Source organism: Seriola aureovittata, chromosome 9 (assembly GCF_021018895.1).
Source record: "Seriola aureovittata isolate HTS-2021-v1 ecotype China chromosome 9, ASM2101889v1, whole genome shotgun sequence".
NCBI lineage: Eukaryota > Metazoa > Chordata > Actinopteri > Carangiformes > Carangidae > Seriola > Seriola aureovittata.
The window spans coordinates 1507411-1520599 of NC_079372.1; the positions used below are offsets into that span (position 1 = coordinate 1507411).

Genomic DNA, 13189 nt, shown 5'->3' on the forward strand with positions numbered 1-13189 from the left:
AAACAATACAAATATATACAGTCTTGACCAAGCAGCAACCTCTGAGGCAGAAAAATGTAGCCAACACTGAATTACCAAACCCTGCAGTTCTTTGAATGGCTGCCTGAGGCTGGCTGTTTGAGTGACAGGTGGGGGGGGCGTATGCTTGCCACAAACCAAAGTGTCGGCTCCACGTGCGCCCCCTCGTCTTTGCCCATTTTTTGATTAGCCGGGAGTTCGGCAGAGTTAGGCACAAGGTGGCAACAGCAGAGCAGCTCGAGCTTCAAAACTGCTCTTCAAAAACCTGTGGGTGATGCCACGGAGGCTACGTCCATCTTTATTTAGAGTCTAAGGTCCTGACGGCTGCTTTTAGGGCTGTCTCTGAATACAGACTGTGTGCCTTTCGCTGCAATACTTTCACAGTATAAATATAGAACCTAGACCAAGAACACATCTACCTTTACAGTATATGGGACCTTTAATGGTCTGTGATCCAGTGATGCTAAGCTCAAGGAAAGTTTCCACAAGGGGACAAAGTATGTTCTATCTAGAGGCATCAAATGGCATCAAAATAGTTCACCCTATTCCATGCCCTGAGATAGTGATCATCAGCACAATGATTTCTTATATGTTTACAGGTTTATAAAAGTACTGCACTGAAGTCAGTGAGAGTGGATAACCTAATTGTATCTACTGACTGATGTTAGCTATATCCGTAATGATAGATGTGACTTTTATTTCCATGATGTTCCCACACATGCAACCTGCAGTGGTGCAGCCAGTTGACAACAGGGACTTTAAGCAGTGACGGTTAAAGTACGGCGCCCATATACATTCCAATGAGTTCTCGTTGTGATGGAAATCAAAGATCACTAAGTGATTAACTCTAACAATGGCTGCTTTACTACTTCAGGAAAGCGAGGGAGTTCTGAACATTGCTACAATATGCCTCTTAAAATGACCTGAGAGAGTTTGTCTAAATCCATCTGTTCCTTCAGCACCACGGACATGGTTTCATCAATACACAGACAATGGCAGGTTAACAACAGTTTGTGCTGACATGTCTATGAATAAACTGGAAAAATCTGTCAAATTATCTTAAACAAATACACTCACAATCCTCTACTGACGGTATAATTGAAAATAAACAACATGACTGTGTCAAATATGACAACAACGTATAATTACCCACTAACTCTTTTATGTGTCACAGGGTACAAACTAGTCTTGCTCCTGTCAGCTGGTATCGTTGGAAGTTTCGACATAGAATCTACATCATTGCATCATCATTCAACTGTCGCTGCTTAAAGTCCTTATTCTGCAGTACACGTCATCAAATCATCATCACTCATATCTCGTCATCAAAACACAAAACACAAACAACAGCTAACTCTGCGAGGTGTTGAAAATGCATGGTTATTTGAGATTGTTAATATTGGTTTGTTGATCCACATCTCGAAAGCGTTGGGACATATGTCCCCACCATGTATACAAATCTACACATATGGCACTTTGTACCCCAGCAGTAGTAATAGTAGTAATAGTAGTCCCTTTAATAAATACACAGAGAGTGTCTGAAAAAAACCCATCCCTGTTGGAGCAAGCAGGATGACAGAGTTGTAGCTTGCTCTCTGCTGTTACAATCACAAGCTTTTAGTGCAGATGCTAGTTTTAGTGCCAAGATAAATAATTTACTTGTGAGATTATTTTCTGTCCTCTGCAGTGCAGACAGGGTTGCTCATAGGGCTCTTTGTGTGCCGTGTGACCGAGTAGGAGGGAGAGGAAAGCCATATTAACTCCTTCACCAACTACTTTTAAAGCAATCCAGAGCCAGCTCTGTTTGGCATTAGACTGAGTAAAAGACACACTGCTTCATCCAGCCATCACCGAGCTCTACCATGAGCAGTGTAGTCCAGAACCCCTACATCGGCCGAACGCCAACCAGTCGGGTGAGTAGCTCCTAGTGGTTAGGATGAATGGATGGACAGATGATGGGACGGACAGATTAATGTTGCATGGATATACTACCCATGTCTGGAGTAATTATAAGGGAACACACATTCCATAGTGAAATGGCGAAGGTTGTGGCTGTCAAGATAATTTGACACGTGGTTCACTAATGTTTTTTTCTCCCCTTATTCTGTTTCTTGAGACACCACTGTTCTTCTGTTCAGTCTCAGTGAAAGTAGCTGGATGATGTGTTCCATCATTGTCATCAGGATGCAGGAAGAGACTCTTCAATTATTGATTGGCTGTGGATTTAGCAGGCTAGGAAAATGGAGAGAGCAGCGATTGTACACTGGATTTCTTTGGATGGTTGAGGACATCATAAAGGGTATTATACAGCTGTATTTATAATCTGCGGGTTTGTGAGCATTTATTGCAGTGGATCTTTGCAATAAATATCACCTCTCTTAGGCTTGTGTTCTTGCGAGAGATGTTCTTGATTCGTATGTAGGGGATCATAATATATACTGGTAGTATTGGCTGTGTCTATAACCCCAACACTCCATACATTACTCCATGATACATAAACCTCACAGGAAAAGTGAAGGCAGAATTTTTCTTACCTCATCCAACAGCAGGAGAGTTGAGGTGCTGAGAGAAACAGTCAGTCTATAGATAATGACATATTAAATATACTGATGGTTTTGATTATTATAACAGCATTTGCAGCCATTTTAGAATGTTTTACTCCAGCATACTGTCTGCCTGAGCAGCTATAGCAACTGAACTTAAGTCCTGTCAATGAGTGAGAGATGCCACCCATGACCAGTTCATCACTTATAATAATTTAGGGCAGCGAGGTTACGACCAAGAGGAGACAAGTGTGTATGCTGATCTAATGATGTGCATTCAGCTCGGTCCATTAGACCTGTTCTTATGAAACAGCTGGGAGTGTGTGACTCTAGTCTGTAAGTTAGTTCATACACTTCAGTGATAGACCTTTGGAACATACAGTATTGTATTTCTCTCCATATGCATGCTCCCCCTCTCTTGCATGTCCATGTGTGCACTCCCTCTTTGGTGAGTCAGTTAGATAACCTTTAACTAAATTATTACTCAGCCAGGACTCTAAAGTGATTTTAGATGTTGTAATTCAGGACCTAAAAACCTCTAATACAACCGGCCTGTAAGGGCCGCTGCTCAGCGACAGTAATGTCAGTCATGTTGCTCTTTATATTTTTTGTCTATAGTTGACTGCAGTGAGATGGTCAGTGCCCTGACACCTTTGGTTACTTTGATTCAGTAGGACATTTGAGAAACTCGAACCTCTCCTTGTTAGTGTGTGATATAAACGGATAAAAAGTAAAAAATAAGTAAAACCACAAACAATGGAGCGCTATGCATATATCCCTGTTACAATAAGGTAAAACCTCTAACATACACCTGTTTGTTTTAAATGAAATTTGCCTACATTTGTATATTTATATTAAAAAGTTTAACAGTAAGGCCAAAATGCATTTATAAGACATCATTTGAAAGGTAACATCTTCTAGTTTCTGAAATTTGCTTGTTTTGTATGTGACAAAATCCCAACCTAAACTACATCAGCTCGTACATGGTATTTTTTTTTTGTCCTCGCTTGAAAAAGTCATATTTGATAAAAGTAGGATAACTAGGATATACCTAATACAAGAACATGAAAATCATCATATTCCTTCTACATCTTGTCAAAATGTGTGAAGATTCAGTCCTCTGGGCCTAATATGGGAGCTGTGGACTCTGTAGTTTATTTTTTCACCTCTTTAAAAGGAAAAGTGGAAAAATGGACTGAAACCCTTTAATCTGAACCAACAGAAAACACACTGAAGCATTTTGATGCCTAAAAAACCTTTCAAAATCATTCAAACCCTCATACATGTGTGTGCCCATCCCCCTTTATGTAGTTTCATTTGACAGAGCTGACGCCTGTTTTCAAGTTAGAAAGACTGACAAAGACAGTAACCAATAGGTACGATTTCTCTGACTGAAAAAATCGCGTCATAATTTTTTCATTGGGGTACACTCGCTGCCCTCACCCAGGCCTCCTGGAGTGAAATCTGAATGGATCTTTGCAGGGACTTTCCATTGTGTAGCCAGAAAACAAAAACACAAGCATACCCACTGACAGGAAGATGGAAGGAGAGAGAGGCCCAATCCCAATGTCCCCCCCTAAACCCTGAGCCCTGAACTCTCACTGACTTAACTGACGTCATCTGGTGAGTGTTTGAGTGCAAGAGGCTGCAAGGGCTCAGAATGGTATAAAGAGGGATGGGACAGCTCTTACATCACGTTACCTTTATGATGCCAAAACATTCACATGATGAGATCGGGGTCAGCTCAAGATGGCGACAAGACCAGTCATAATTTGAGACGCTAGTGGACTGTTGTGGGAATTTGCACAAACTGTTGATAGAACGTCCTTTGTTGCCAAAAATGTGAGAAACTTCTTAGAAGAAACACAAGGACCTTTCCTGTTAAGTATCATATTGCTGTTTGTACCCTAGCACCACATTAAGAACAACGAGAAACAGTTAAAGTTGTCTAACTTTAAGCTGATGTGATGGAAAAGTCAGCGGAAGATATGTAGGTTTATTGAGGAAAACAGAACATAAGAGAGAGTGACTCTTACGCTTGTCGAGCTGAACACGATGAAGAATGTACTTTGTCTCCGAACACACCAGGGAAGCAAACAACTACAAAGATAAAGGGGAACCAAAAAAGGCAACACTTTCCTCATACAAGGAACTGACGCTCTCTGAGCTGCAGGACACTAGAGTCACAGCTATTATTCAGAACATAAAAGAAAGAGCAGACCAAACTGACAAGGCAGAGCTCTACAACACTGTTCAAACAGGAAGTCTAACCAATCACTGGATTACCGCCATCAAAAAACACGTTGCAGAAGAAAGTGTCTGACTGAACGAGTGTCATCGATACGGCCGACGTTAAAACCAACCAACCAGTGTGACCAGTAATTATCAGGTTCCAGTCCAGAACAGCCAGAGACATACTGTGGAAAGTATCCAAGAAAACCAACTACATAAAGAACCAGCGACTCCACTTCAGAGAGGATTTGACTTCAGCAGACAGAGACACCTGCAGTCGTCTATGGACAGCGGTGGAGGCAGCAAGGAAGCGAGGAGACAAGGCATTTATAAACAGGAAGGAGTTTTAAAATGGACTGAAAGGAGAACTACAAGAGAAACAGAGTGGGTTGAATTACAGTGAACTGAGACACCAGCAGTCGATGGAAGCTCCTGAGTTAAATGGAATATCTAAGTTCTGTCTTAACCATAGAAGTATATCGCACATTGATAAGGCAACCAGTATTTGTCACTTGTGCAGTTATGCCTGCAATTAAGAGCACTGAGTGATTTGGAAACTGAATGTATATGAATGGCCCTCACTGATATCTGGAGACATAAACACTTAAACCAAAGAATGTGTACATGGAGTAATAGTGACAGATCTCAGCAATCTCACATAGACTTGTGGTTGATCTCCTCAGACATAGAATATAAAGTAGATTGAGTGCTAATAGAATCCACAGCTCTGACAGATCATAAGGCTGTTTCATTAAAAATCAACATGAGATTGACTAAACAGAACTTTAACAGAGAGTACTGGAAACTAAATAAAACACTTTTACAAAATAAAGAATTTAAAAATGATCCCCAAAAAATAAGTGACGAATATGGGAGACAAGCACATTTAATGAACAACCCTGGAAAATGTTGGGAACTAATGAAATTTGAAATAAGAAATTTAGCTATAACATTTGCAAAAAAAGACAAAGACAAATATATGAGTAAAAGGCCAGAGGGGCCTTTGTCAGATGAAGGAGGAAGTGGCGAGATCAAGGTGAAAAATGCAGTACTTCTTTATTCTGGAAGAGAAACAGCTTTAAAACAGTCTGTGACCAGAAAATTAGTCTAATCGAAGTGAAAAAATGTATTGGTTCTCTTAAAGAGAATAAATCTTTAGGGACTGATGATTTACCACCAACTCCTTGACAAAGTCTTATCACATTCATCCCTAAACCAAAGAAAAAAAAATAAAAAATTGCATTGGTCTTTGCTAAAATCTTAGAAAAATCTTAAAATCATAAAAATTAGGATTGGATGATATTACTGATGAAGAGCGATCTGGTTTTATGACAGGAAGAAACATTTGCAATAACATAAGATTCATTTTGGACATGACTGACTACAATGAAGACATATTGGATGATAGATTTTGTCGATTTGTTGATTTTTATAAAGCATCAAATACAATAAGCCACCAATTTATAATAAAAGCTATTAAATGTTTTGGATTTGGAAATCACTTTTTGAAAGCTGTTACGCAACAGCTCAGTTAAGATAACACGGTACGACTGTGTCGACAGCTGTCGTGGGACAAGACAAGGCTGTCCACTGAACTCTTGTCACACAAATAATGGCTATACATATTAAAAAAGGTCAGTTCCAAGGTATAGTGACTTTAGGCAGAGAGTTTGAAATTATCCCTATGAAAAACATAGTTACATACCGGGGTGTTCAGCCCTCTTTTTGACCAATTAACCAAAGAGTTAATCTATCTGTCTATCTATCTATCTATCTATCTATCTATCTATCTATCTATCTATCTATCTATCTATCTATCTATCTATCTATCTATCTATCTATCTATCTATCTATCTATCTATCTATCTATCTATCTATCTATCTATCTGTCTATCTATCTATCTATCTGTCTTCTGTAATATGCAAAATATAATTGATTGAAATTTGATGAAGAACGAAGGAATACGTTCCCTAAACATGTTTTTAATTTGATGGATAATATTAATTTTCTGCTCAAGTATGATTATAAAATGTGTGAGTTAGCTGCAAATCTATGTGACTTCCATGAACAAGTGCTGCTGGCCTGGAAACTCATTTACAAACATAATTTCTCCCCAACTAATTACTACATTTGGAATAATGAGAAGATTCTATATAAAACTAAATCTCTATATTAGGGAAAATGGGTTGAGAATTGTAATAGTTAGACAACTTGCTGGAGGACAGTTACTGAATAATAATGAATTCATCTCTGAATTCAAGTTACAGCTTCTTTGAGGTTCAGAAATGATCCTCTTTACAGTGGTATATTTCATGGAGATATGCTCCAATAAAAACATAAGGAACTGTATACAGACTGTAACTCTGCCCCCAGGAAGATTCTAATTAATGGAGAAAGTAATTGGCTGAAAATTTGGATAATTCGAGACAAATTAAAATTAAAGAGGTTTCCTATGAAATTCTTCATTGGACATATCCAGCAAAAAAGACACTGGAAAGATTCAGGATTGATATGGAGTATTCTTGTCAGTTCTGTACTGACCTCTGATGCCATGAAGCTTTTGAGTCATTCGTCTCCACACTAACTGCAATAAAGATTAAGCATGTTTGCACTTGGAAAATGACATTAGATTCTGCCTGTCAACCATAACTGTGCTTAGTACAACCGTCTGAAAGGGTTCCTTGGTCTGGAACTGTTTGAGGAACCCTGCATTAGAGGGATAAGCAAATACTAATAGAACTGGGGATTATATCCAGGTAACTTGTTTTTCTGTTTGTGTGGAAGACACAGAGAAAGCTGTGTGCAGCATGCTCGCTGTGTGACGCTGGTTAGCATCACAGCACTATCCTGTGCTGTGCTTCCAAACAGAGGAACTAAAAGTTTAAATGGGTTATTTTTAAACCTCTTGATCATCCCCACTCTGAGCCTGTAAAGCTATCTCCCAGTGCAGATCTCAATCGATTCCAGATGTACTGTCATCCTGTCATCCTGTCATCCTGTCATCCTGTCAGCTTGTCCTGTAATAACAGGCCTAAAGTATGAATTATATTCACTTATATTTCCAGAGGTGCACACTCAGACCTCACACAACAAACTGGATTACACAACTGGTGCATTGTGGATAACTTCATGAATTATTTAAATCTTCAGATGCAGCATGTAACTGACTTTGGGACTTTTCTAACTAGCAAATCTCCAAACGCCGATTGTCCTCAGTATAAACACACAAGAGCTGACTTACAAATGCTGAGCTGACAAATATAAATGCAGGATGAGGAAAATTAAAAGAAATAAAATGGGAATAAAAATGTGAAAGACGGACGACCTTCCCTTCAGTACAAAGACAAAACAGATAACCCCTCCCCCTCTACTGAGGCTCCTCCCCTCCCAACCATGAAATAATACTTCCCAAGACAGTGTCTGTGCACTCACCATGTGTATCTGCATCGATTACAATGGGAAGCATTTATAGAACAAATTAGCAGAGATTCTTAAGTCAATTGTGAAACTTTCAACTCTCAAAAGATTATCTTGTCTTTCAATTCTTCCTTCAGCAAACAGTGGTGTGTCTCCCCACAGTGAATTATCCTCATGCATGTCACAATACCATAGATGTCTACCCAGGCACCTAGTATGTGAGTATGGATCTTGTGATGTCATGTGCATGTGTGCGTGTTCATCTTTTCATCTGCACAGACAAACAACAAAGCACATATGTCCTTCACATACGACTTGTCACTCACCTATAAATTACTTAGTGTACTTCAATAATGCAGAAACCATGAAACAGCTGTGATTATGATGCACATGGTAGATGGAAAGGTTGTGAAGAGTGTCAGGTTTGTCCGGACGACTGACTCAGCTCAGCATGTTTAGTGTCTGGCTGTCTGAGTCCCAGACCTGAACTCTGCCCACGGACCCAACAACCAGCTACTCTGTGTAGCCTGGCCTCATGATGTCACAAGTCAACACACCCCCCCCGTGCTCCCTTGCCTCATTCTCTTCTCTTCACTGCTCCACTGGAGGGAAAATAGAGTTAGGGCCAAAAGTTGTATTTACAACCACAAAAAGCAAATAGGCTGAGAAACTGAGTGTTGTGTTTCACGGTCTCAATCTGGGACGTCCTGAGGTGTGTCCAGCACGATCTGGCACACATTAAGGGGAGCAGCTGTAGTGACGGAGAAGTAGTAGGCTACAGCAGCTAGGAGTATGGTGGAGTCTATGGTGGAAAAAAACTATGAAGAGTCAACAAAAAGTTTCTGATGCTACAGATGAAAAAGAAAGAGGAAGGATTACAGTCTGAAAAAAAAAGCGATCGATAGCAAAGACAAACATGGATTACTATTAAAGAAAATAGGGAGACTGAGGGCAGACATGGATGTTGCCTTACTGGTAACTCTTATGTGTCTCTGACTACTCAAAATCTGACTACACCAATCAGAGTGGACCAACAACACATTTCTCTCAGTCACTCTCTCAGGTCCAGCTTCAGTTAGCTCAGTGTTTGTGTAATTACTCTCACTGCCAGAAGGGGGCAACAGTTGCACACTGCAGGTTAAACCTGGTGCCTCAATGAATTGGCCTTAAACAAAGAAACACACTCTCATGCCATCTTTGATTCTGCCATCTTTTGCTTATAGTTTCCTTTGTTTTACTTTTCACATAGACAGCATGCTATCCATGATGCCTTTTTGAATCAGCCATTCTGTTTTTGTCTGTTTTCCTACACACACACACACACACACACACACACACACACACACACACCTGTATATAGTAGCACTGTAACCTAACAATAATATCTAACCCAATCTAGAAACTGGATTACATATTGCGTGTTTCACTCTCTTGGTGATATAAATGTTTTTGAATATACAGTATCTACTGGTCTATTTAATGTATGTCCCTCCAACCGCTCTAGCTATTGATATGGTCATTTTAGGTGTAGTTATTAAGTTAATTACTAGAGTTCCTTTTGGTTTTTGCATCCACTTCTAGATTCCCAAGCCTGGGGGCAGTGGAGGGGCGCAACCTGGAAGTCGAGACAGCGGTGGGATTTGTCGAAGCAGTAGCATCAGCAGTGGAAGCGGCGGGCCTGGAGGCAAGATAATGTCTCTGTCGTCCATGAGTGACAGTATGCACAGTGGCCTGAGCTGTTTCCTGTCAGAGCAAGCGCTGGAGCAGGAAGAAAAGCAGCAGCGCAGTCGCCAGTTAGCAGAGTTTCAACGCCTGAAAGAGGTTCGTGCAGCTGCTCAGCTCAAAAACCTGGAGGATTTCCTCAGGATGAACCATGTGTCACTCAGGGAAAGCATGTCTTATTCCACTGGTATGATTTACAGGTAAGCTGAGGCCATATATACAGTAGCCTATATATATATATATATATATATATGCACAACAACCCACTCTGAGTCCCCTAGTAGCAACATAAGTAAGTTGGCATTTTCTTCACAGTGAAACTTTGGTGAGCACTTTGTTCCTCAACACATATAATGTTTGATTTTAGCAGGCTTTATCTGATGCAGGGGTTTTGCATTCAAATATAACATTGTATTAATTATAGCCTGTTTTGATTGTGATAGACAATTGTAATTAAATACTGATGAGCAGCAGGAAGTAGAGAGAGAAGAAAGAGGTTTACAGCCACACCCTGGAACCTGGTTTTAATGTTGTGGCTGACCATGTATACGCTACGGCAGTAGAGCCCACTGCTGCAGCCCACAAATGGGAACCTCACACTGGTGGTCCGCAAAGGTACTGCAGGTGGGGCAACAAATAAATTGAAATTTTAAAAAAACTAATTACAAAAAAAAAGTATATATATATATATATATATATATATACACTGTCGCCCATAAAGTTGTAATAATTTTGTTTTCAGACACAATCCTCTGTTTATTCCTATTTAAATGCATCAGTAATCACTTTTGACCAGGTGCAATGATTACATAATGTGTCTTAATTACCCAGGTGAAATGAAATAAATCACATTGTCACAATCATTTCATGGAAAGAGGTAAAAAATATTTTATTCCAACTTTATGAGCAACAGTGTATATATACACACACAGACACACACCTACACACACACACACACACACACACACACACACACACACATATATATATATATATATATATATATATATATATATTTTAAAACAAAATAATCTTTTAAAAAATTCAAAAGGGCTTTTTTGTTTGGACCCTAACACAGACAGAGACACGGTAGTTTAGAAGCAAAGATTAATTTATTAAGTCTATGGTAAGATGAAGGGATGATGTCAAGGTACAGGTAGGTAGAGGAGTGGACAGTTTCTTCTGGGATCTGGTGTCATGGTCATTAGTCCTGAACTCAACTATGGATGTTGAATGTTTTGTCAGCTTACATAACGAGATGGCATGAGGACTCTTTCTAGATGCCACCGACAACCATCCAACCTTTTCATATAACTCCAGTCTCATGTAATGTGTCCAGTGGCACAGTGGTAGACAGTCCAGTGTTTAAGGGTAGTGGCAGCACCATGAGCAGACAGGATATCTCCATAATCCAATGTAGACAGTAGAGCATGGTGAATTGTACAACACGTGTTGTTTAGTCTCATTGTAATCACCTGCGTAATTATTGAATAACAAAATACCAAAGGAGGTCCGAAGTAGTAAGACAATGATCTTCTGCTGGACAACATTTCCTGCAGTGCCTGAGCAGCGTCTCTGAGACTCTTGCCAACTCTCCCTCTTAAAAGATGCAACTTTAGATTTACCTTTGTCTCCATGTTGCTCCACTAATCTCAACTTCAGCAGAGACTTCACCTCACCACACGCAGTAGTAACTTTCTTTCTGCCAACTGGGTGAAAATATCTTCGCAAAGGGTGGGACTTAGCAAATATTGGCTCTAACCCATTAACCGTTTGTCCAATCATCATAAATGTTAACTTCAGTCAGCAGTTGGGAGTAGGTCAATCATTTTTGAGCCTGCCCCATGATGGGTACCACAAATGCCACAATCATATATCTCATTGATTGGTGATTGGGCTGCAGTGGCCAGTCACATAAAACCACACATTCTTGGTGTTTTACTTCTTATCATGTAACAGTGTATTTCTCTCTCTCTCTCTATTTCTCTGTATTCATTGGTAAAACTAAACTAAAATAAAAGTTGCTGCCATGTTAATGTTCCAGAGTTGTAAAGTCATATCTCTGAATGTTATGAACTGTCGTGCAGTGTTTTGGCATCAGGTCAAGCCTCTGAATGCTTCATCTTTTACTTCAACTGAACTTCTTATATTGGATTACATTGTCTCACACCTGAAGCAACATACCCCCACCACTACAGAGCCATCATTGATATTATTATTAAGACCTTTCCCGCTATGACAAAGTCAAATTGACTGCTGTGAAAACAGGCATATAACACAGTATGGAGGAGGCAAATGTGTGTTATTTTCAGCACACTTCATTGTGCTGCTCAGCAGGACACAGTGGTAGAGGCTATAGGGCCATGTACCAGGTATAGCCTATGTGAAAACAAACAGCAGAAATTCAATAATGAATTGCCCTCTCATTGCTCTTCCTCTGCTGATGTTTAAAGTAATATATATCATTAATATGATAAACAGTTTATAATTAGCTGTTGTGCAGCTCACTTTTTTTTGTCTGCAGAAACCTGGGGAAATCAGGGCTGAGGGTGTCCTGTCTAGGATTAGGTAAGTGTGGCACATACATACAAGTGCGTCAACAATAACAGCAAAACCATGAATATCTATGGAAGTACATAATGTGGAGATTAAACTGAATGAGCACCAAACAAATTCAATTGCTATTCAGTCTGCAAGTTAGCTCGTCATGTGTGCAGTAATTCCTACACAGCTTTCACAGATGGAACAATTACTTGCTAACTATTAATGTCTTGCAAGCTTCATGAGGACGTGTCCATATCCAGATGTGTGAAATGTATGCACTATATAGTGCCTTTAAAAATCCCAGCAGTGGGGCAGATAAGTAGTGCCTACGCCATGTATACTATGTTCTGCTCAAAATCTCACATGTGAAAGTGGAAGTGAAGATAAAATTCTTTATCTCTAAAAAACCAGCACATATATCCCTGGTGCTTGACACACACCATCCGGGCCTGATGCCTTTCCAGGACGTAGCCTCTTGAGCTCTGCCCTCACCTCCTACACTGTAAAGGACAGGAGACTTGACCCAGTGTGGAGGGAATTGCAGCTGCAGTGTCAGGTTGTGGAGGAGATGCTGTAGGAGAAGCTGCAGCTGAAACAGTGAGAGAGAGAACAGGTGAGGCTGTGTCACACCTGTTGTTGAACAGGTTGAACTCATTGGCCTTGTCCACATCACCTGATGTTGCCTGGTCCTCATCCCCTTCCACACCTCTCTGGT

The 13189-nt window shown here is 40.0% G+C and overlaps 1 protein-coding gene across 2 annotated transcripts in view; it reads left to right on the plus strand.

Moving 5' to 3' along the window:
- The first annotated feature begins 79 nt into the window (after window positions 1-79).
- LOC130175422 (voltage-gated potassium channel subunit beta-2-like) overlaps window positions 80-13189 on the plus strand; it is a 28252-nt gene continuing 15142 nt past the window's right edge. Inside the window, exons 1-4 of one of the 2 annotated variants that reach the window (XM_056385896.1) lie at window positions 80-1928; window positions 8346-8426; window positions 9790-10130; window positions 12455-12498. In XM_056385896.1, coding sequence (XP_056241871.1) covers window positions 9901-10130; window positions 12455-12498 — 274 coding nt within the window. In that variant the 5' untranslated portion in view covers window positions 80-1928; window positions 8346-8426; window positions 9790-9900. The remainder of the gene's footprint in view (window positions 1929-8345; window positions 8427-9789; window positions 10131-12454; window positions 12499-13189) is intronic. The other variant, XM_056385895.1, reaches the window with a different exon arrangement.